This window comes from Ovis canadensis, chromosome 17 (genome assembly GCF_042477335.2).
Source record: "Ovis canadensis isolate MfBH-ARS-UI-01 breed Bighorn chromosome 17, ARS-UI_OviCan_v2, whole genome shotgun sequence".
Lineage (NCBI taxonomy): Eukaryota > Metazoa > Chordata > Mammalia > Artiodactyla > Bovidae > Ovis > Ovis canadensis.
This window is the reverse complement of record NC_091261.1, coordinates 61,107,237-61,130,219: the sequence shown is the minus strand read 5'-3', so window position 1 is coordinate 61,130,219 and position 22,983 is coordinate 61,107,237. Positions and strand designations below refer to the sequence as shown.

The 22,983-nt window shown below is 51.5% G+C and overlaps 1 protein-coding gene across 1 annotated transcript in view; it reads left to right on the top strand.

The window, feature by feature from the left end:
- AACS (acetoacetyl-CoA synthetase) overlaps nucleotides 1–21,971 on the top strand; it is a 54,757-nt gene extending 32,786 nt beyond the window's left edge. The window contains exons 9-19 of the mRNA XM_069557398.1: nucleotides 3,000–3,080; nucleotides 4,101–4,225; nucleotides 8,730–8,794; nucleotides 8,919–9,041; nucleotides 10,959–11,072; nucleotides 11,757–11,882; nucleotides 14,608–14,677; nucleotides 15,241–15,299; nucleotides 16,095–16,297; nucleotides 20,755–20,930; nucleotides 21,296–21,971. Coding sequence (XP_069413499.1) covers nucleotides 3,000–3,080; nucleotides 4,101–4,225; nucleotides 8,730–8,794; nucleotides 8,919–9,041; nucleotides 10,959–11,072; nucleotides 11,757–11,882; nucleotides 14,608–14,677; nucleotides 15,241–15,299; nucleotides 16,095–16,297; nucleotides 20,755–20,892 — 1,104 coding nt within the window. The 3' untranslated portion in view covers nucleotides 20,893–20,930; nucleotides 21,296–21,971. The remainder of the gene's footprint in view (nucleotides 1–2,999; nucleotides 3,081–4,100; nucleotides 4,226–8,729; nucleotides 8,795–8,918; nucleotides 9,042–10,958; nucleotides 11,073–11,756; nucleotides 11,883–14,607; nucleotides 14,678–15,240; nucleotides 15,300–16,094; nucleotides 16,298–20,754; nucleotides 20,931–21,295) is intronic.
- Nucleotides 21,972–22,983: the final 1,012 nt, after the last annotated feature.

Genomic DNA, 22,983 nt, shown 5'->3' with positions numbered 1-22,983 from the left:
CCCCTGCCATCCCCAGTGTCTCTTGGGTGTCTGCATTTCCTCTTTGTGTAAGAACATCAGTCACAGTAGATGATGGCCCACACTAACGGTCTCACTTCCTCCCCTCCTGGAGGCCCAAGGATTAACTGAGTGGAGAGACCTCACGTTCTCAAACAGCTTTCTAGTTTCGCTTGGTCAGATGGTGGTATTTGAAGATGAAATATAAAATTTCTCTTATCCTAACTCATTTAGCTTTTACAGATGTTCTCTGCATCTAGAAGCTGTTTGAATCCCTGCCTTAGGAAGGAAACATTTACACTGGAATCACATTAACACCTTATACAGCTCTTTACACAGTGTTTTCATTAGAACGTGGAAAGGAGTTAACACATAACACAGCTTTGTTATTACCTGGATTTGGATCCACGGACGGTCTGATGGCAGGTTATGAATTATAACCACCAGATGCACACAGCCTGTTCATATACAGCGGGCAACTTCCCAGAAGCCCTGGGGCAGGAGGGAGGGGATATCGGGCCAAAGGCTTGATTTCTGGAAGCAACACTGGCCAAGCCGAGTGGCCTCTAGGAGTGAGTTCTTCCTGTTGCTCAAACCATCCTGTTTCATCACACTGAGTCTGGAGTGCCCACTCTAAGGTGTGGCTGCTGGCATCGTGCTTCCCCTGGAGGGGGCGCCCCAGTCCACCTGGTCAGAAGCCTAATACCCAGCCAAAGAGATGAGGGTTTTTAGAAACCTTGCAGGCGAGGGCGGGGTGTATGTGGCAAAACAACACATCTCAGGAAAAACTGAAATGTCCAACTGTACTTTTATTTTTAGTGCTACTTGCCTAGTGAATGTCACTTTTTTAGGAGTGGAACATAAAAATATATTAGATCTAATGTAGTTGGCTCATAAAATCGTCGTGCCTGGTATATTTAGAGTGTGGAAAAGTTAGGAAAAGTTATCTTAATTCTGGCTTCGCTGAGTTCTTGCACGTCCAGAGAAGTGACTAAGCACCTTGCCTGTTTTCAAGAGTGATCTGGAGAGGAAACTTGAAAACAGCAAGATGGGACTGCCAGCACTGACTGCCCCTAGGGCTCTTAGGGGTGTGTGGCCCTGGTTTGCTGGTTTGTGTTTTCTAAGCCCATGAAAGAGCCAGAAAACAGCTTCCTTCTCTTCCCTTGTTAAAATGAGTCTTCTTGCCTGAGTTCCAGGAAACCGTGTTGCTTGTATTTCCTGACCCTCAGGGAAAGTGTTCAGACTTGCCATAAATATTTAAAAATTAAGAGAAGAGCTATTAATTTGACTCATTAAGATTCATACTTTGGTCACCTAAGGCAAGGAGCCAGCTCATTGGAAAACACCCTGATGCTGGGAAAGATTGAAGGCAGGAGAAGGGAATGAGATGGTTGGATGGCATCACTGACTCAACGGACATGAGTTTGAGCAAACTGTGGGAGATAGCGAAGGACCGGAAAACTGGCGTGCTGCATTCCATGGGGTTGCAAAGAGTCAGACCCAACTTAGTGACTGAAAAACAACAACAAAAGGTTCATACAGAGAGAAGCTGAGGGCGGTTTAGTGCTGTCAGCACAGTGAGGGTATGGGACTTCCCCGGAGAGCCAGTGGTTAAGACTCGGAACTTCCATTGAAGGGGGCACAGGTTCAATTCCTGGTCAGGAAGCTAAGATACTACTACAAGCTGCATGGCACAGTCAAAAACAAACAAACAAACAAAAATGGGGGTACTGAGCAAATGAACAACATGTGATGGGTTATGGATCGGCTGGGCTTATAAAGGCAGACCATCCAGGCAGAGATAAAGCTTAGATGCTGATTTAAGTACAAAGGGAAATGGGAAGGGGATTTGCCTCAGGTTTGTCTGATCTGGGAGCTCGGAGTCCTTTCCGAGAATTTGCCGTGTGAACAGTTGGCGTTCATCAGAAGAGTTCCCAAAATGTGTACTCACCCACTCTGAGTGAGAACAGTGTGTATTGTGGGACTTTCCAAAGAAGCCTGTGACTGTCCTGGGTTGGGGGCCCTGAGCCCACCATGCATGTGCGGTAAAGCTGAGGGATCTTAGCTCTTGCAGACCGAGGGTGGCCTTGGAGAACCCTCCCAGTAACCTTTCTACCACCATCTACCCAACCCCCGTGTGGCCCATCCCTAGGCAGGTTGCCCCCACTGCGGGCCTGGTGACAGGGTGCTGTCCAGGACAGACTCTGGAATAGGGGCTCTGGCCTTGAGTTAGAGAATTTGCTGGGCAGGATTGTTTCTCTTTTTTGTTGATTGATTTGTCTGCATCAGGCCTTAGTTGTCACCTGCAGGCTCTTCATGCTTCATGTGGGAGCTTTCTGATGCGGTGCACGGACTCTAGCTGTGGCATGCAGGTTCAGGAGATGCGGCACATGGGCAAGTTGCTCCAAGGCACGTGTGATCTTAGATCCCTGACCAGGAATCGAACCCACGTCCCCTGCATTGCAAGGCAGGTGCTTTACCATTGGGCCACGAGGGAAGTCCCTGCTGGGTAGGATTGTTTCTGTTGTACCTTCAAAGGGGTCATCTCCTAATGGCTTTTTTATTTGTCTTGGGTCCAATGAGGGTTGCAAGGCTCATTTTAATATGTGAGTCCCAAAGATTCCTGAACATACAGGACTATCATTGTTGTCTGCCAGCAGATGCTGTCTGTGGGCAGACTAAGTGCAGTGGTCCAGCCTTTTCAGGGGTTTTGGAGGGGCTGCGTCCCTGGTCTAGCTTTAGGGTCTTGTGCGAGATCCCCTGGGTGCCTGGTCACCTGGCGCTCAGAGCCTGCAGGTCAGCAGGAGAGGGTCAGGGTTTCCTCTCGTGTCCTCTGGGAGTCTCAGGGGTCACGTGACAGAGGGATGAGAGATTGCTTGTCACGGCAAGGCTGTCAGAACTCTGCCTCTTCCTTGACTTCTCCTGCTCCGGGGCCAAGTGTCTCTTCCGTGCGTGCCTTTGTGCCCTGGAGGAAGCTGCTTGGCTCACTCGCTTCTCTCCAGGGGACGCTCATCCAGCACCTGAAGGAACACATTCTTCATGGCAACGTGACCAGCAGTGACATCATCTTGTATTACACCACGGTGAGTGCCCTCCCAGGGTGGGCTCTGGTTCACTCAGGTGGGGGTCGTTTATCATTATTATTCTTTTCGCTTCTCCCCCGTTGCATGTGTCAGTAGTCAGAAATACAGCTCAAGCTGCAGGCTGTGTGCCCCAGACCCCAGACTGTGTGCTCGAGACCCCAGGCTGTGTGCTCAGGACCCCAGGCTGTGTGCACGGACCCCAGGCTGTGTGCTCGAGGCCCCAGGCTGTGTGCAGCTGACCCCAGGCTGTGTGCAGCTGACCCCAGGCTGTGTGCACGGACCCCAGGCTGCATGCACAAGTGGCCTTTGCTGTGGGATCCTTCCCTGTCGATCTCTATCTCTCCCTCTGCCACTGCCTTCTCCCCCCAGGTGGCTGCCTCCTTGAATTGGCACCAGGGTCCCTCCTTACCTTGGCCCGTCCTCCTGTGTTGACCTTGGTTGCCACTGGGAGACCTGGTGCCCTGGGGAATTCCAGAGAAACAAAGGAGACTGACTGGTAGTTCAGTTTCTTGAGCCTGTAGAGGTGGGGAGGAGAGTCACGTGACTGAAATCTGTGGCTCACCTGGGGGCGGGGGGAGCAGGAACTTATCAGAGACGCCATGAGGCCGGTCAGTCCTTAGCCCTGTGGGACAGCAAAGGGACTCTGACTCATTCAAACTGAAAAGGAATTTATTGGAGGTTGTAGGGTGCTGCAGGTGCCAGGCACTGTTCCCCATGTCCGATGTGGATGGGCCACTCCAGCAACCCAGTTTTTGGCTTGTGTGCGCCACGTGACCACTATCATCTGTGACCTTCAGTCCCTCTTGTCACCAGCGAGGCTGCAGGAGATGTTCTCCGACATGTCTTTGTGTACACGTGTATGTTGATCCATGTTCAGGGCATCTCATATTTGGACAGACAGTTCTTGGCAACTTTGGCTCAGCATCGGATGGTTTCTAGGGATGTGAGAGGCTGAGTGACAGGGCTGAGAGGAGCCCACCCAGCACTTGGTTGACACGTGTTCCTTTCTGTCCAACCCAGGTTGGCTGGATGATGTGGAACTGGGTGGTGTCTGCTCTTGCCACGGGGGCTGCTGTGGTCCTGTACGACGGTTCCCCACTGGTTCCGACACCCAACGTGCTCTGGGATCTGGTTGACAGGATCGGGTAAGTACCTGGGATGCTCAGATATGGGGTAGCCTCTGTGAGGGTCTGCTGCCACCTCTGGAATGCTTCACAACCCCTCTTCCCACACCCCACCCCTGTCTGTCCACGTTCCCCTCTTGGTGGGGGGCTGTGTGAGGACATGTAGGTGCTGAGGGCAGGTGAAGTTGTCAAGGAGGTAGGAAGGGGTGGGCACCCCAACAGGGACCAACCAGTCAGATCTGTGTAGTGAGGAGAGGGCTGCCCCCTCCCACCCCTGGCCCAGGGGTGAGCTCTGAAGCCTCGGACCCAGGAAAGGGAACATGGTCTTATTTCTGGAACTCTGGACTCTAAAAACTTACAGAGCAGCTCAGAAGAGAGGCAGAAGAAGGGTTTACTAGAGCCGTGTTTTACACGGGGGTGAGATAGAGAGTGATCCAGGCTGAATGTACTAACCTGGTCAGGGGATGGTGTGGATCCTCTCATCCAGGGAAGGGCGGATCCGTCCCTGGAGAGTTGCCAGTGTTCGGCCTTCCCAGCTGCCTTGCTGCACACCCTCAGGGCTGGCCAGTGCCTCGTGGGTCTCCTGGACTCAGCAGTGTGCCCAGATCCCCTGCTGCCAGCGCTGCAGGCGGGCATCTCCGCCTCTCTGTAGTCCTGTTAACAGAGTGACAGGCGGGCATCCTGACGACAGGGGCAGAGCCAGCTAAAGTGGAACATCAGGGGAAGGGCAAAGCGGCCCCATTTATCCCCCAATCCCCTCCCCATTGTCATTGCTAGAAACTGTCAGAAGACCCTGTTTCATTAGCACTTTGTTGGCTGATGAATTAATCATCACCGGCTGATGCATTCTCGCAGCTGTGGTTGGTGGTCACTGTTGGCCTGATGGTCGTGTTTCCAGGAATGAGAACACGGCTGGCAGAGCTCCTGGGGCCCGGAAGTCAGCCACACTCTGAAACGGTCTAATTACTTTACGTTTGAGTCTGCTCACACTGGGGAAACAGAATGAGCCACAAATGTTCTCAAGTCCTTGGCCATTAATATTTTAAATATAACTTTGGCCTGGGTAATATTTAAATTCTGACATTTGGCTCACGACATGAGCAAGGAAGGTTATTTCCTAATGAGATTGTTTCCAGCAAAAGGTTAATCAAATCCCTGGGAACTTAGGCGACTTGAAGATTTTCGCCCTTAATACCTATAAGCCAGGTGCAGGTGGAGGCATTTCTGAAGTGTGTGTGTGGGTTACAGGAAGAGATTGGAGGGACAAATTACCTCCACAGGGCTTAGAGCTGATGAAGTTGAAGGCTGAAGCAGCTTTGAGTGTGAGTAAGTGTATGTTTGTATGCACATGTGGATGAGGGAATGTGTATATGTGCAGAAGTGTGAGCATATATGTGTTTATATGCAAGTGTGTGTATATCTGTACAAGTGTGAGCATATATGCACCTGAGTGTAAAAGTATGTGTATGTGCACAAGCGTGAGTCTCATGCACTTGAGTGTGAAACTATGTGTATATGTGCACAAGTGTGCCCCTGTATGCACTTGAGTGTGAAAGGGTGTATATGTGCACAAGTGTGAACATACATGCACTTGAGTGTGACAGTGTGAGTGTGAGCATGCATGTCTGTGAATGAGTGTATGTGTGCATCTGTGTGCAGGTATGCAGGTACGTGCCTGTGTATATGCATGTTTGTGTACACATGTGCCTAGGTAAGTGGGAGTGGGAGAGCACACACGTCTGTGAGCAAATGTATATGTGCTGGCATGTGATCGTATACATGCGAGTGTGCATGTGTTCACAGCCCTGTGGACTGTTAGTAAGCATGTGCTAGGCCTCTGCCTTCCATCCTGGTTTGATCTGTGCCCTGGACACTGGCGGAGCTGTGGTCTCGGTGGTCCTCTGGGCCCCTCTGACCTGGCCTTTCTCCTGGCTGGGAGGGCTGACTTGCTGGGTTCAGTGAGGCAGGTGCCACCTGGCAACCTGTGAGGGGTGCGTGAAGGACACCCCAGTGCTCCGGCTGCCTACGTGGGCGAGGGGAGGAAATAATGTCCATACATTTAGAGACAAAATCTTTGTTGATTATCATCATGGCAGCTCACAGGCTTACTAACACGTTTCATAACTGAGCAATCATGTTGTAGATGTGAACAAGACTCTTTTAAAGGATGGATTGTTCTCTTTGGGGTGTTTCTAGGCTCCCTGAATCTAGCCCAGGGAACATTCTGATTGGAGTTAGGGTAGAATTCTGAAGCTTTTGTCCAGGTTTTTAACTGAGCAGGCAGTTCATGTTTAGGACTGGGAGACCCATGTTCCAGGCTGAGGGAACAGCAAGTGCCAAGACCCCCAGGGCAGAAAGAAGGGACCAAGACGGGGGTGTTGGGGAGGCTGGAAGGAGGCCCTTGTGGCCTGGATATGGGAGGCAGGGCAGGAGGTGATGCACCAAGATGAGGGGTGGTGAGAGGTGATGAGAGGTGAGGGCAGGAGTCTGAGCCCCCAGTGCTTCCCGGGCTGTACCTGCAGGGTGGGTTTTTTTCTGAGTGAAACGAGATACCACTGGAGCACTTGAGTTGAGGGAGCTACATGATCCCCTCAAAAACCATGGAGTTGAGGGCATCTGAGAGGAGACAGGGCTCAGGCTGGCGGCACTTTGTCTGCATATGGCTCCTTGCAGGGCTCTGAGGTTTGGATCCTGACCCTGCGAGCTGGGAGCTGCCTTGTTTCTTGTGGGGTGATTCCCGGCTTTACTAGCTAAAAATACAGCGTTGAGCACCCACGTAAGGGTGCCTGCGCTTTGTGAACTCTGTTTTTTAAGCCGTCTTATGCAAGCCCTGGAGACAGATGGGGAGGCCTCGCCGCTTCTTCAGACAAGCAGGCCTGTGGGCTGGCCCCGGGAACGCGGTCTCAGTCTCTACACATAACCAGGGTCACGGTTTGCAGGGACTCCTGTGAATTAAACACCCTTCAGGACCACAGAGGGCCCTCGGTTTTTGGGCAGGAGGCAGATGGGGGATGAGCTGAAATCTGTGTGTGGTTGGTGGTTGGAGATCTCTGTACGTGTGGCTGGAGGTGGTCCCTGGTCTTCTGTTAAAATACAGATATTCCTGAAATAGCTGAGACCTTAATCCTCAGAGGTGATCTGGAATTAGTCACACTATCTGAGTTTATGAAATTAGCTGGGGTGGGGGCCTGGGGAGGGGCTTGAGTATATTTCCTGCTCCCCACAACCTCACAGCTTCCAAATTAGCCATCATTAGGGCACAGCAACCCAGGAGGCATCTGAGGTTTCAGTGGCGGCAGGGTGTCCCCGAGAAGTGAAGAGGATAAGGGAGAGGAAGCATGAAAGACAGTAGCTTTGAGACCCTCCTCACCCCCTCCCACCCCCATGGATTCTGCACCTCCCAGCCCAGTGAGTCCTGAGTCACCCAGCGTTCTGTGTGTCTCTACCTCTGAACATGAAACAGAGCATGGCTGTCTCCTTGGGATGAATCTTGCCAGCCAGGTGTAAAGGGATAGGTTTTCTGCCCAGAGAGGAGAGGCAAGACCTGGATTATTTTTTTTTTTTGCCACACTGCATGGCATATAGGATCTTAGTTCCCCTACCAGGGATCGAACCCTTGCCCCCTGTACTGGAAGCGTGGAGTCTTATGGACTCTCAGGGAAGTCCTGGGACCTGGATTTTATGGCCTCCTTTGGCCCCCAGGAGAAAACATCCTTTACCTAGGAAGCTAGAGCTTTCATGTTGAGGGCTGCCTTGCTGGAAGGAAGCAGAACATTAAATAACAGTCTCTCCTTGAAAACACAATACTTACACTCGCACAATGTGTCATTCTCAGCGAAGAATAAAGGACTGTAGAATTGAAACGTTCGAAAAGGAGGGGAGCAGTTTTGTAAGTTTCATACAAATGTGAGCTGATTTAAGGAAGGAAGATGGGTCAGCAATTCCAAGCATGGCACCTCTTCTAACAAAAGTTCCTGCAGCCCTCTCCACTTCCCTGGAAGATAGTCTTGTGAGCTCAGAATTTGAGGGGCTTTGATTCTGTGACCTCCTTTGGTCTCTGAAAGAGATCATCCTACAGTTAGGAAGATAGGGATTTTTTATTTTTCAGGGCCTTGCAGCACACAGGCTTCTCTAGTTGTGGAGTGCAGGCTTAGTTGCCCTGCAGCATGTGGGGTCTGTTTCCTGACCGGGGATTGAACTCTTGTCCCCTGCGCTGGAAGGCAGATTCTTAACCACTAGACCACCAGGGACGTGTCCCCAGAGATAGTGGGTTTATGTACAAACAGTTGTTTTAAGTAGAGCCAAAGGTTAATGAGAGCCTGAGTGCTCTGTCACTGCTGGCCCCAGAGTAACACAGGTTTTGTGACTTGCTTTCAACTAAATATTAAGTATAAGTTTAGCCCAGAAAAATGATGTGTCTTGGATTTTGCAGCCTTGTTCTAAATGGGTCACCAATAGGAGAAAACTTTGGTTACATGCAGTATGAAAGAGCCTTGACGGGTTTCTGGTGTTTTCTTTCCGTCAGCATCACCATCCTTGGAACGGGTGCTAAGTGGCTGTCTGTGCTTGAAGAGAAAGACATGAGGCCAGGTAAGCATGTCTCCCTGCGCATCCGTCCCTGGAAATGAAATCAGATCCGCTGTGATACCCGTTTCCTGCAAGCCAGCACAGGACATCGGATTTGGCTCTAATCTCCCGATGCTTCTGGCTCTAGTGGAAACCCACAGTCTGCAGACACTGCACACGATCCTGTCCACCGGCTCCCCGCTGAAAGCCCAGAGCTACGACTACGTCTACAGGTGCATCAAGAGCAGCGTCCTGCTGGGCTCCATCTCAGGTACAACCCATCTTGCGCCTGTGCCATAGAGAGGGTGCTGGAAGGATCAGAGGACTTGGGGCCCAGGCTTGGCCGCTCAGTGTGCTTACCCTCTGACCCAGCAAGCCCACCAGCTTGAATCTATCGGGATAAACAGTCAGCAGGGTGTGCTCAGTTGATGTTGCTGATTCTCGATAGTTATGTTCCAGGGAGAAGCTGCAGACATGGAATTAGCAGTTCCTGAACCTTTGCCAGAGTGGGAAACATACACACGCACCTCACATCGGTTGTAACCTTAGATCCTAAACGACTGATTCTGCTGCTGCTGCTGCTAAGTCGCTTCAGTCGTGTCCGACTCTGTGCTACCCCATAGACGGCCTCCTACCAGGCTCCTCTGTCCCTGGGATTCTCCAGGCAAGAACACTGGAGTGGGTTGCCATTTCTTTCTCCAATGCATGAAGGTGAAAAGTGAAAGTGAAGTCGCTGAGTCGTGTCCGACTCTTAGTGACCTCATGGACTGCAGGCTACCAGGCTCCTCCGTCCATGGGATTTTCCAGGCATGGAAAATCTACTGATTCTGGTAGAGCCTATTTTCTTTACAAAAGAGAAAATGATGGTCGGGCGTGCTGAGTGACTGACCCACGACCACCTGCTAGCAAGGGTACAGAGTAGGATTTTTAAAAAAGCAAAAATTTATTAATTTGGCTGTGCTGGGTGTTAGTTGCAGCATATGCAGGATCTAGTTCCCTGGTCTGGGATCGAACCTGGGGCCCCTGCACTGGGAGCACAGAGTCGTAGCCGCTGAATCACCAGGGAAATCCCAGTGTGGGATTCAGACCTGGTTCTGTTGTCCCAGAGCCAGAGTTTCCCCACCATCCCCATCCCATCCCCTGGTCCTCTCCAGATCCTGCCTGGTGGGCAGGGGTGTGGTGGTCATGTGGGCACAGGGTTGTCTTCCCAGGCCAGCCCAGCCCATCTCAGGGCAGCACGCCTGTTAGGATCTCAGTCGGTCCTCCCACCCCTGTCCAGTGAACCCAGCTCTGATCCTGAAGCAGAGGAAGCAACACTTCTGCTCATGCCCTTGTGCTTCCATGGGGCCCCGGGGGCTGGTCCCACCTTGCTGGTCACTGCAGTGAACGTAGTTCTCCGTTTTTGTGAGAAGCTTCAGCCAGTGTCTGGATTGTCGAGTCTAGGAAGGGAGAGTCAGGGGCTCCTTGGGTGACCCCCGCTCACACCCTCCCCGCTTTCCTCCCTGGGCTGCTGTCTGCCTCCACCGTGCACCTGGGTGGGCCCCTTGCATATCTCTGCCCTCAGGACATCCCGCCCTGAAATCACGTGGGGCCCTGCCCTCCCCAGATGCCCGCCCTAGGGGGCAGTTGTCGAGGGGGTGGTTGTCCAGGTCTAGGGGTTAATGCCATTCCCTCCTGATGGCATCCGGAGTCTGACTCCCTTTCAAGCTCCTTCCTGAAATCAGAGTGTTTCCCCATCCGGCACATTGTCTCTCACATGAGACTCACCCTCCTGGGACCACAGGCTTTCTGCTTCTCGGGTGAATAAGTGAACGTGAACCACAGCAAAGAGCCTTTGCACAGGACTCATCTCCCGCGGCAGTGCCTGCGGGCGGATCTAACAGGCCACACTTCAGTCTTCCATGAACCTCAGTCTCGGCTTTCAGTGTGACCACGGGAGGTCGTTCACTGGTTTCTCCTCCAGCAGGAAGTCCTGGTCAAAAATAAATAAATAAACCACCCAGACCCAGGAGGTTTGCGCCAGTTTCCGAATAACCGCCCTGTTCTTTCCCTGAAAAGAAGCTTGACTGTCTGGAGACAGAGTTGGAGAGGTTGTCCTGCAGGGTCTTTTCTCCTGGAGGGTTCACCAATGAAAAATGCGAGCAGTTGGTCTCGGTCTTGTAAATCCTGGATCTTCTTTTGCTGGCAGGTGGCACCGACATCGTCTCCTGCTTCATGGGCCAGAATCCATCCATTCCTGTGTACAAAGGGGAGATTCAGGCTCGGAACCTGGGCATGGCTGTGGAGGCATGGAATGAGCAAGGTGACGGCCCCAAACCCTTTCTGTCTTTGTGACGAGGCATGAGTGGTCACCCGGCTGCACTTGGATGTATATCCTTGCTGGGGGACAGTTCTCCAAAACTGCCCCCTCTGAGGATCTACCCCTCCCCACCAACACTTGCGGACTGCTGGCCTCCAAGCCTGGTTTAACCCCCACCGGCTCCGTATCTGCCTTCAGCCTGAAGCAGAGGAAAAGGTGTTGGTTTGGAGCATAGACGGAGGGCCATGTGCTTGGCACGCAAGGCGAGCATCTGAATTTTGGAAACACTGCTGAGGCTGCCCCACCAATGGCCTCACATCCTATCCTTGATGAGGACACGGGGTCAGATGCAGGCACAAGGGGCAGTGTGCCGCCATCCGTGCAGAGTTTAGAAACACATAAAATGATGTTATTCAGATGCATGTGGATGTAGTAAAAGTATTAATACACGCAAGGGAATAATACAGTGTTCCAGTCCAGAGAGAGATTGGGGAGAGTTGTGTGGGGAGGGATTAGCATGGCTTTCGGTGATGTCGGAGGGACGGGCAGGGGGCTGGGACCAGCTCTGTAGCTTTGGGTGTGTCTGAAATACTGCATAATAGCTTGTAGTTTTAAAAAAGGAGAGAGAGAGCGCCGAGGTGTGGCCGTGGTGTGTGCTCAGTGTACCTGTTGCCCCTCCCCGACCAGGAAAGGCTGTGTGGGGCGAGAGTGGTGAGCTGGTGTGCACCAAGCCGCTCCCCTGCCAGCCCACGCACTTCTGGAATGACGAGAATGGCAGCAAGTACCGGAAAGCCTATTTCTCCAAGTTCCCAGGTGGGTCGAGAATGCAGGCGGAGCCGCCCAGGTTCCCGCCTGGGCTGGGCCTTTGGGGTCTAATTCTGGAGGTAACCTCCCCCTGTCAGCCCCCTCTCCCTGCTGAAACCTGGTGAGGCTGCTCCTGGCTCCTTCTGCCAGAGGGGTGATGATGAATTTTTGATCAGTATCTTGTCACTTTCATCTTGAAGCTATCATACAAAACTCTGATCTGGGTTTAGTGTGCTCTTAACATCCTCCGTGCCTACAGCCACTTGGCCCTGAGCCCGGCACCTGGAAGCTGGCATGAGCCACTTGTTTGCCTGTGTAGGGACAGGGCTGAGGGGGATGGGGCAGTGGTCGCTGCTTGCTTACCCAGACTTGTGTGCCTATTCAGGGAGAGATGCCTGTGCAGTAGGTATCTGGCTGGGGTCTCCGCTGTCTCACACCCCATCATCCAGTCCTTATGGAGGTAATGGGAGAAGAGAGCTTTTGCAGTGGGATAATTAATTTCAGGCCTATCACTCACTCAGGCTGCCCTCTTCGTTTATCTTTGGAGCAGTGCCCTGCCCCTGAGCTGGGAAGTCTCTTTATTTAAAGCTCTGATCCCTGCCTCCTCCTTATTTCATAAGCAACCTTGAGTTATTGCTGCTATATAATTCATAATTTAGCAAGCCTTCTGCTCTGGAGTTATTTATACCAAGTACTTGCTCTCTTCAGTGTCTAGAAAGGTAATTCGATTTTGAATAAACCACATGTGGAGAATCAGAAAGTGGCAGGTGACTGTCAGGGTTAGAATGTGCCACCGATCCCTCTTATTTCTCTGCTCAGCCTTGTGTGTCCCCATGTAACGTCCCATCTGAAAGCCATTGTACCCAGCATAGCACCTCCCATGTGAGTTAGCAGGAACATCCCCCGCCCATGTGGCCTGGTCCTTATTGGATGCCTGCTGCGTTTAAGCCCCACCTCGGATCCTGCCAGGGTGTAGCGGTTGTGACATACTAAGGCAGAATAGAGAGGGAAGGGGAGGGAGATACATGTTCCTCAAATGATCCTGAAGAGTCAAAGGCTCCTGTCTAAGGGAAGGATTAGAACCTCAGTTTGAAGACTCATCTAAGAAATGACATCTCTTCATCTTCTGCTCAGCACGCTGCTCCTTGAAAACTGTCTTTGCTGTCACTTTTTGTTACGTATACAAGGGTTTCCGTGATAGATGTCTCTTCAGGATTAATTTCATAAAAAGCCTTTTTTTTTTTCTTTTGGCCATGCCACATGGTTTGTGGGATCTTAGCTCCCTGACCAGAGATGGAACCTGTTCCCCTTCCAGTGGAAGCACAGAGTTTTAACCACTGGGCAGCCAGGGAAGTCCCAGAAAAATCTTTATTTTTGAAGTGCTGATATTCCATCTTGGAGAAAATGAAGACTCTGTGACTTGTGATATTTCCATTTTTGCCTTGGCTGCCAGGAAGCTCATAGCTACCATCACTGATTTGTTGGAGCTGTCCTCTCACCCCTGTGCAGTTTCCGATTCTTTCAATCCTCCCATCGTACAGTTGGTTTGATAGGTAGCTTCCTCAAAAACTTTCTGGAAATAGGCGGGATATATGAATAAATATGAAGACATAAGGGCAGATAAGATAATGAGATCTGAAGCTACTGGTCATGGTCAGGACGGACATAGGTTGAACTTAAGTCATTTCATCCAGTCTCGGGCTGATTGGGTTAGTGCTTAAGAGTCAGAAACTGTCCTAAGAATTGGGAAGGACGAGGTGGTGTCTGTGAAGGCCCTGAGCCAGTTTTTTCTGCTGTTTTCTCTGTGGATCACAGGAACTCTGGGGCTTATTTCAGGAGACCAGGCTGCTGCTTGTAAGTTGTGCAGAGCCAGTGGGGCCACGCTGTCAGATACACCTGGAGCGCCTCCTCTATTTGTGGGGCCGATCCTGGGCTGTCTGTGTTAGCCCAAGGAGGGAGGCCTCTTCCTGGCCGTTCCCACGTGAGGCTTGGCTTCTCTTTGACCAGGCCCCTTGGGTCTGTTCTTTTGCTGTGCCCAGGACGAGGGGCTCTCCTTGAACATCACCAGCCCAGGGCCCAGGTGTACGCTGCCAGCCACATGGGGACGGCTCAGGGCATAGCACCTCCCATGGTGCTCCCACGGTGTCAGTGTCCCCCTATTCCTCTTCCACCCTCCGTGCACCCTGGGCTTTCCTGCTAGTTAAGTCTCTGTCCACGTGGCTGGTGCCTTAGTTCAGGCTTCCATTACTGGGACTGGTAGAGTAGCCTCCCGCCCAGTCCTGCCGCTTCTCTTTATTCTGTTCCGAGATGGGCCCTGACTCCTCCAGACCTGCTCCGTCAGCCGCCCCAGGCTACCCTCTCTTCCTCCGTTGGGGCTTGTACTTTCCCACCCTCTTCTCAGAGGCCCCCCTTGAAGCTTCATTGACCTGCTCAGCGTGCCCTTCGCATTGTCACTGCTGGAGTTGCTCTCAGCCCGGCAGTTTCTTGCTGGTGCCTGCAGGAGGGCCGTTTCTCACGCACCGCTGCATCTCAGAACTGGGTGTAGGGTGGACCCCACTAGGAGGCATGCCTTTGGGGGTGAGAACTGTTAGTTCAGTTCTGCCCCCAGCCCCATATCACACCTGTTTCTGGGCCTCGGCTCTGTCTGTTAATAAGAGTTACATTTCTGTCATACGTACCTCAGGCATCTGTCTACGCCTCCCTCAAGGTGACCACCCCCTGTGCCTCCCCGCAGGTGTCTGGGCTCATGGTGACTACTGCAGGATAAATCCTAAGACTGGGGGAATCGTCATGCTGGGCCGAAGGTGAGGGGTCTGCAGACCTGGCTTCTGTCCCCTGCAGACCACCTAGGGGGTGCGGGGTGGGGGGGTGCTTCCTGCATCCTGGGCTCCACTGGCTCAGTCTGGGAGTGGGCTGACTGTACCCCGTCTGGGCCCTTCCTGTGTCAGCTCCCCGAGGGCGGGTCTGGCCTGATCTGCATTTCTGAGCCGAAAATGGTGGACTGGGGGGCTTTGCAGGGTGGGGGCGAGGGCTTTGGGAGATGTAAAGCCTGCATCTGTCTACAGTAGCTGTGGCCCTTCCCAGAGTGGCAGTGTGGAGGTGCTGGGGCGTCCGCACCTGGGAGAGGGGCACTTGTACAGGTGGGAAGGGCAGGAGGTGGCAGATGCTCCCACACAAGGGGACCCCTTGATGTCTAGCTTTGAGTTTAGAGAGAGAAAGGTTGGTCAGGATCAGAAGCTGGGGAGGCAGCCGGCAAGGACTGGGTGGGCGTGGTGGTGTTGTGGGAAGGGGGTGACTGTCCTCCAGCCCCCACAATTGGCCTCACTCAGGAGCCACCGTGTGTTCACAACCTCGTCTTTCTTTGCAGTGACGGCACGCTCAACCCCAATGGAGTGCGATTCGGCAGCTCGGAAATCTATAACATTGGTGAGCATTTTCCTTTCTCCTGGAATAATTCTCAGGTCATCCAGGAGGGAAGGAAGGAGGGTCCTAGTAGGGAGCCTGCTCTCCAAAGATCCCACCTTTTGGCATAAGTGGCCCATTTGCCTCTGCTTGTGAGAGTAGACGTGTATGAGCTTGTCCTTCTGCCTAGAACATGCCTCGTCCCACACTGCCTGTAGCTTGTAAAGCAAGACGGGCTTCTTAAGGTCCCATGGCCTGGCCCCATTCCATTACATCTCAGCCTCATGGTGAGCTCTGTGGGGTCGGTCATTTGTGTCTACTCTTTATGGCTGACGAAATATGCACAGAGAAGTTGTATGGTTGTTGAAGGTCCCACAGCACAATTCGGCACCAGATAAAGACAGTGCACAATAGAGGTACCCATGGGCCTTCAAATGCCCCCACCAAAGCCACGGAATCAGCCTCCCAGGGAGGTGGCCTCATAGGGATGTCAGAGCCCCAAGGTCACGTCAGGGCTGTGCAGCCAGGATGGAATCTCGATCCCTGTGATTCCAGCCTTTCTTCCAGTGCTGGAGTCCCCACCAAGGTGCTTGCTTCCTTTTCTTTTTAAATTTGTAATTTAAGAAGTAAGCGTGCACGGCTCCCTGTAAGACGTCAGCCCTTCCAGCATGAGCTGTGGCTCTCTGCTGGTGATGGGTGTCCTTCCAGCTGTTCCCCAGAAGCTCTTCCCCAGGGTGGGGGCTGGAGGAAGCGACGGCAGTCCCCATCAAGGTGGGATGGTGTGAGAGCAAGGCCCTGTCCCTCGCCCTGTCTCCGCAGTGGAAGCCTTCGAGGAGGTACTGGACAGCCTGTGTGTTCCCCAGTACAACAAGAACGGGGAGGAGAGGGTGATCCTCTTCTTGAAGATGGCTTCTGGCCACACCTTCCAGCCTGACCTGGTGAAGCGGATCCGTGAGGCCATCCGCCTCGGCCTGTCTGCCCGGCATGTGCCCAGCCTCATTCTGGAGACACAGGGCATCCCGGTAGGGCCCCCCAAGTGCCTCCCTGCTTCTGGAGCAGTCAGCTAGACGCTTGCTCATGTTTTATATATAGTTGTTTCATGTTGCCTGGCAACCCCATCCCCATCCTTTTTTCTTTTCTGCCATCCTTCTCTCTCTTTTTTTTTAACCCCTCGTAAATTGCATGTAAGGCAACTTGTGCTAAACACTGGTTTTCAGAGGGTAAGCAGGCCCAGCCCAGCCTGACCAACTGGTTTTTCCCCAGTGTGGTTTTAGTGTGTTCTCAAATTATTAATGCGAAAATTAATTTTAACTTTTTAAAGAGCCGCAAGGGTGCTGTTGCTCTTGCCTTTTAATTTTTAGTTCTGGCCTGCAGAAAGAAGATTTGAATCTATTTAGAGGCACATCTCCAGAAAGCGGCCCTCCTCCCGTGCCTTGTACTCTGTTTAGGCTCTCAGTGGGGGAGGAGATCAGATCACAGCTTTAACTTGCCTGGCTTACAAAACCAATGCCCCTGTCAGCATAGAGAGGAGACTGCCCTGTGTGTGCACACACACCTGTATGCATGGGTGCACACACAGCACATCAAGTGTACAGGTGAGCCAAGCTTGTGCTGTTCATGGGTGTTCATGGGGGTGGGGGATGGGAGCAGGTTACCCCAGGGGATGGAGAGTCTTCACGTTAGGAGTGGGGATGTGCTTGTTTGCTTGTGGGTGCTCAGTTGTGTCCAACCTTGTGAGACCACATGGATTGTAGCCCGCCAGGCTCCTCTGTCCATGGGATTGTCCTGGCAAGAATACTGGAGTGGGTTGCCATTTCCTCCTCAAGGGGATCTTCCTGCGTCTCCTGCATTGTAGGTAAATAGTTTACCCACTGAACCATCCAGTGGGGATGTGAGGTACAGTTAGAACCAGGGCTTTTTATACCATCCACACATTTATTCTCCACTTTGGTTTTGTGTAGGAAGTGCCCTGTGACCTGGAAGTTCTCTGGTTCTCTCAGTGGGTGACTCTTTTCTCTCCTTAATATTTATTTTTATTATTTATTTATTTGGCTGCACCAGGTCTTAGTTGCAGCATGTAGAATCTAAATCCTTGACCAGAGATCAAACCCAGGCCCCCTGCATTGGAAGCATGGAGCCTTAGCTACTGGACCACCAGGAAAGTCCCTCGGTGGGTGACTCTTGGTGATACAGTGGGGACAGTGGTTCTCAGGGAGAGAAGAGACTTCTTTTTTCCTTTTTTTGGTTGCACCTTACATCATGTGGGATCTTAGTTCTCCAGCTAGGGATCAGATCCCCACCCACTGCAACCTTGCATTGGAAGCACAGAGTCCTAACCACTGGACTGGCCAGGAAATGAGAAGGGACTTCTTGAGTCATTGTCACTGACTTTCCCTGGTGAGGGTCTCAGGTATCCCTTCAGTGGATCAGGTTTTGTCTGCATCCGAAACACTTTGGGGAACTAGACTATGATCGTCCCCTTGGCCTTTATTTTGTTGAGAACGAATCTGTCTCCTTTGCTGTCAGAATGGTGAATTCCCAGTCTGTATCTGCTCATGCAGCCTTTAACTGTGTGGATCACAACAAACTGTGGAAAATTCTTGAAGAGATGGGAATACCAGACCACCTGACCTGCCTCCTGAGAAATCTGTATGCACGTCAAGAAGTAAGTTAGAACTGGACATGGAACAACAGACTGGTTCCAGATTGGGAAAGGAGTACGTCAAGGCTGTATATTGTCATTCTGCTTATTTATATGCAGAGTACATCATGTGAAATGCTAGGCTGGAAGAAGCACAAGCTGGAATCAAGATGGTAGGGAGAGATATTAATAACCTCAGATACGCAGATGACACCACCATTATGGCAGAAAGCGAAGAACTAAAGAGCCTCTTGATGAAAGTGAAAGAGGAGAGTGGAAAAGCTGGCTTAAAACTCAACATTCAGAAAACGAAGATCATGGCATCTGGCCCCATCCCTTCATGGCAAATAGATGGGGAAATAATGAAAACAGTGAGAGACTTTATTTTTGGGGGGCTCCAAAATCACTGCAGATGGTGACTGCAGCCATGAAATTAAAAGACACTTGCTCCTTGGAAGAAAAACTATGAGCAACCTAGACAGCATATTAAAAAGCAGAGACATTATTACTTTGCCAACAAAGGTCTGTCTAGTCAAAGCTACAGTTTTTCCAGTAGTCATGTATGGATGTGAGAGTTGGACTGTAAAGAAAGCTGAGCCCTGAAGAACTGATGCTTTTGAACTGTGGTGTTGGAGAAGATCTTGAGAGTCCCTTGGACTGCAAGGAGATCCAACCAGTCCATCCTAAAGGAAGTCAGTCCTGAATATTCTTTGGAAGGACTGATGCTGAAGCTGAAACTCCAATACTTTGGCCACCTGATGCTTAGAACTGACTCATTTGAAAAGACTCTGATGCTGGGAAAGATTGAAGTCAGGAGGAGAAGGGGACGACAGAGGATGAGATGGTTGGATGGCACCACCGACTCGATGGACATGAGTTTGAGTAAACTCCAGGAGTTGGTGATGGACAGGGTGGCCTGGCCTGCTGTAGTCCATGGGGTCGCAAAGAGTCGGACACAACTGAGCAATTGGACTGAACTGAACTGATCTGCTCATGAGACTAGTGGAGCAATTTATTGGAAATGGAGGAAGACCCCAGCCTATTTTTCCATCCTCAGCCAGACTCTTGTCCACTTACTCTCAGGCACCTAGCTCAGCTCTCTCCTCCTCTGTCTTTCTGTGGGGTCATGACTCCTGGCCTATGAGGTCATGTCTAGGGTCCCTGGAGATTTTACAGGCACCCTCACATTCTCAGATCCCCTCAGTCTGAACTAACGAAGCACTTAGGAGAAGATTCACCCTGTGTCGCCGGGCTGGTATAGAGCGTCTCCTGGGCCATGGCGCTTGGGGCTGGCCATGGCCAAGGTCCCAGCCGGGGATCTGGTCTCACCTAGGGGAATGTAAGTGGGCATCTGAAGACCTGTCTGGCTGGAAGGCCCGGTGGCCACAACTGCCCTGGCCCCAGCAGGTCTTCATCCCTGGTCATGGCTGATGTACTGGCCCATCTTGACTGGAGGCTCTGACTTACCTCCTGGGTGGGAGAGAGGAGGGGTTCCAGCAGGAGCTGGGGGAACTTCTGCTTCCCCCCAACCCTTCTCACCAGGAAGCAGAAGCAGAATTTCTTCTAAAACAACACCTTATTTATTTTGTCAGCGATGGAAGATGTAAGTTGTTAGCTCCCATGAGCCGCTACTGGGGCTTTAGTGCGTAGAAGCACAGAAACTGCATGAGACGTTTGCATTTCTGGGCGAGAGGGACTGACGGCACCCCAGTGACAGACAGTCTCTCGTAAGCCTGCACTCAGACCCGTAATTAGTTCACACGTTGACAGAGGTTTTCAGTGAATAAATTTTAATTACATCTCAGGTTAAAAAGAAGAGAAAGTGCCAGTGCAGGGAGAGATCAGAGCACTGGCTGTGTTATTAAAGAACTGTATTTGTTTGAGAATTTTCCTTTCCCCTAAACATGCCAGCATGGCTGCCAAACGCCCATTGGAGTTAAAGATGAAACACATGTGCTATGAATTTCAGAGGGAGCTTTGAACATTTGGAGATCCGATTATAGGAAAAGCAGGGTCCCATTCATTCAGATGACGGTTCTGGGGGAAGATGGGCTGGAAGTTTCGAGAGGCTCTTGGATGACGCTCACTTTTTAGTGATTGGGGATGGAATCACAGGAAGCCAGTCCAGTCCTGGAATAAGCTAGCCTTTCTATTATGAAATAGTATAAGAAAGTAAATATAAATAAGCAGTGTAATAGTGAGTCACACCCAAGAGCCGTGTGCGGGTTAACTCACAGACTTGGGGTGGGTGCCATGGTCCCATTTTACATTTGAGGAGATAAACTTGGGTTAAGGAACTTGCCCGCAGTCACCCACTGAGAAAGACTTGCTCTCAGAGTCCCAGGTCATGGACTTTTTGGCTTGGATGTACCCAGGTATCAGAGCTAAGGAATTTTTTTTTCCCTTTTGGGTTTTCTTTTTTTTTTTTCTTTAAGATTTTTTGATGTGGAGCATTTTAAAGTCTTTATTGAATTTGTTACAGTGTTGCTTCTATTTGATGTTTTGCTCTTTTGGGGGCCGAGGCATGTGGGATCCTAGCTCCCTGACTAGGGACTGAACCCACACACCGTGCATTGGAAGGTGAAGTCTTAACCACTGGACCACCAAGGATATTCTGGGATTTTGTCTTTTTTAATATTTATTTTTAATGATTGACTTATTCAGCTGTGTTGGGTCTTAGTTACGGTATGTGGGATCTAGTTCCCTGACCAGGGATCAAACCTGGGTTCCCTGCATTGGAAGTGCAGAGTCTTAGCCACTGGACTGCCACGGAAGTCCCTCCTCTTTGGGTCTAAACAGTCTTTCTGTTTGCCCCCCCTGCCTACCCCCCACTGGCAGTACACCCTCAACGGCAAGAAGGTGGAAGTGGCCGTGAAACAGATCATCGCTGGGAAGACGGTGGAGCACCGAGGGGCCTTCTCGAATCCCGAGACCCTGGATTTGTACCGGGACATCCCTCAGCTGCAGGACTTTTGAGCCGAGCTGGCCAGCATGTCCCTCAGCCACACGCGCCTGTACTGTCATTTTTGTACATTCAAGAAATTACTTAGAAACCTACGGCTCTGTGGAAAGGGGTTCAAGCCAAGTCCGTAGGCCCAGGGAAGAACCATTCTCTGCCCTGCAGGTTCATTTGGTGGGTTCCCGAGTCTTCCACGCAGCATTGCGGTATCCCGACCTTCAGTGATCTGGAGGGGGTGTGTTTTCGCATACTTGCAGGGATGAGCTGGGGTCACCTGTGTGTGCACCATTACGGCTGATGCCCGGTCCCCTGTCCAGGGCCGGTGGGCATCCTGTGTCAGCTCAGCTCTGGGGATCAACCAGCTTGCAGCCTTATGCTGTGGTCCATTTTGATCTCTTTCTCCCCTTTATCTTCTCCCAGCTCTGGCTGCCATCCTTCAGGGCCCGTCTGGCTACTGTGGTGTGTTGCCCATCATGGGACTCGTCCCAGGGTGACTTTACAGCATCTCATAGCAGACCGTCAGCACCTGGGCTGACCGCTGTCCCGTCTGTGTGTCACAGATGGAATCCGGGCAGCTCCTGGGGCAGCCGTGTGTTACCCCAGCCCTGGCACCCCTCAGCAGACAGAGCGAGCTCCAGTTGCCTTTAGAGAATGACTGGGTTTCATGTTTTAATAGGATCTCTTTATTTCGTGGATTTTTGAGTGGTTTAAAATTTTTTTAATGTTAATTAAGTGTGTGGTATGTGGGTGTTTGAAGGTGTGGGTAATGTCCACCCCATGAGGGGTGTCACTCAGGAATGTGGGCAAGCCCCAGGTGGTGGGTCACCCAGGTCCTGCCAAGGCAGAGCTGCTGGGCTTCGAGGGACATGGCTTCGCTGCACAGCCCCGCCCGAGGGCCCAGGACCCTCACACCAGCAGCCAGATGTACTTTTGAATGTACTTGTCAGTTTTGTCGCCGTGATGTTCATTTTTGTATTTTTTAAAACTGAGCACAGTGGAAAACTTTCTTGAACCCTTTTTTCTCTTGTGGATTATAAAAACAGGGCAGATTGCTACGAGGCATTTAATGCAATAAACATATATGTATATACGCACACACAGGCATGCTCGTGCGTTCTCTGCAGCGGGTGCTGGATCTGAGGGTGTCAAGCTGGTATTGATGGGCCAGCAAGATGTTTGGTCCAGATGGTGGGAGTGTGTCCTGGGCCCCTGGTATGTAGCAGACCTGCCTGGTGATCAAATAGCCCCAGAGCCCTTCACAACATGAGGTCACACCCCAGAGGGGAGGACATGCTCACCCTGGATTCTGCTGGAGCTCAGAGCCGCCGGGTTCTGGTTGGCACTCCTTCACCATTGCAAGACCACACGTGTGTCCCTTGGATGGTGTCTGGCTCTGTGTCATAGCATCCAGGCCGGGCCCATCAGGGCTTATTTTTCTCACGTCATGGGAAGTTGAAAGCAGGCTGTTCTTGAGTGTATGGGCTGAAGGGGCCCAGCTCCTCCATCTCCTGGACTCCACCGTCCTCCCATGGGGCTGCCCACCTCCAGCCTCCCATCTGTGTCCCAGGCAAGATAAGGACTGGGTAAGAGGCAAAAAGCCTGTCCCTTTTCAGCTTTTATCATCAAAACAATGGTTTTTCTGGAGACCCCGCCCAGTGCACACCTGCTTATGCGTCAGGGGCCAGAACTGGTCACAGGCTACCCCTTGCTTTGGAGGAGGGAGGTGTTGCACTGGGGAGGTGGGGTAGAGTCTGGAGAGGTTTTAAGTGAGGCCTATTACATTTGTGTACAGACCTCTTTTTTTTTCAAGGCTTTTTTTTTTCTTTTGAGGTGGACCATTTTTAAACTATTAAACTTGTTACAATTTTGCTCCTGTTTTATGTTTTGGTTTTTTTGGCCACAAGGCATGTGGGATCTTAGCTCCCCGACTGGGGATCGAACCCACACCCCCTGCATGGGAGGCGAAGTCCCAACCATTGGGCCACCAGGGAAATCCCTGTAGACCTCCTTTTATTGTAAGCTGTTTTATTGTGCTGCGAAGATACTGGTTTTTTGTTTTTGTTTTTTAACAGATTGAAGGTTTGTGACAACCCTGCATTAAGCAAATC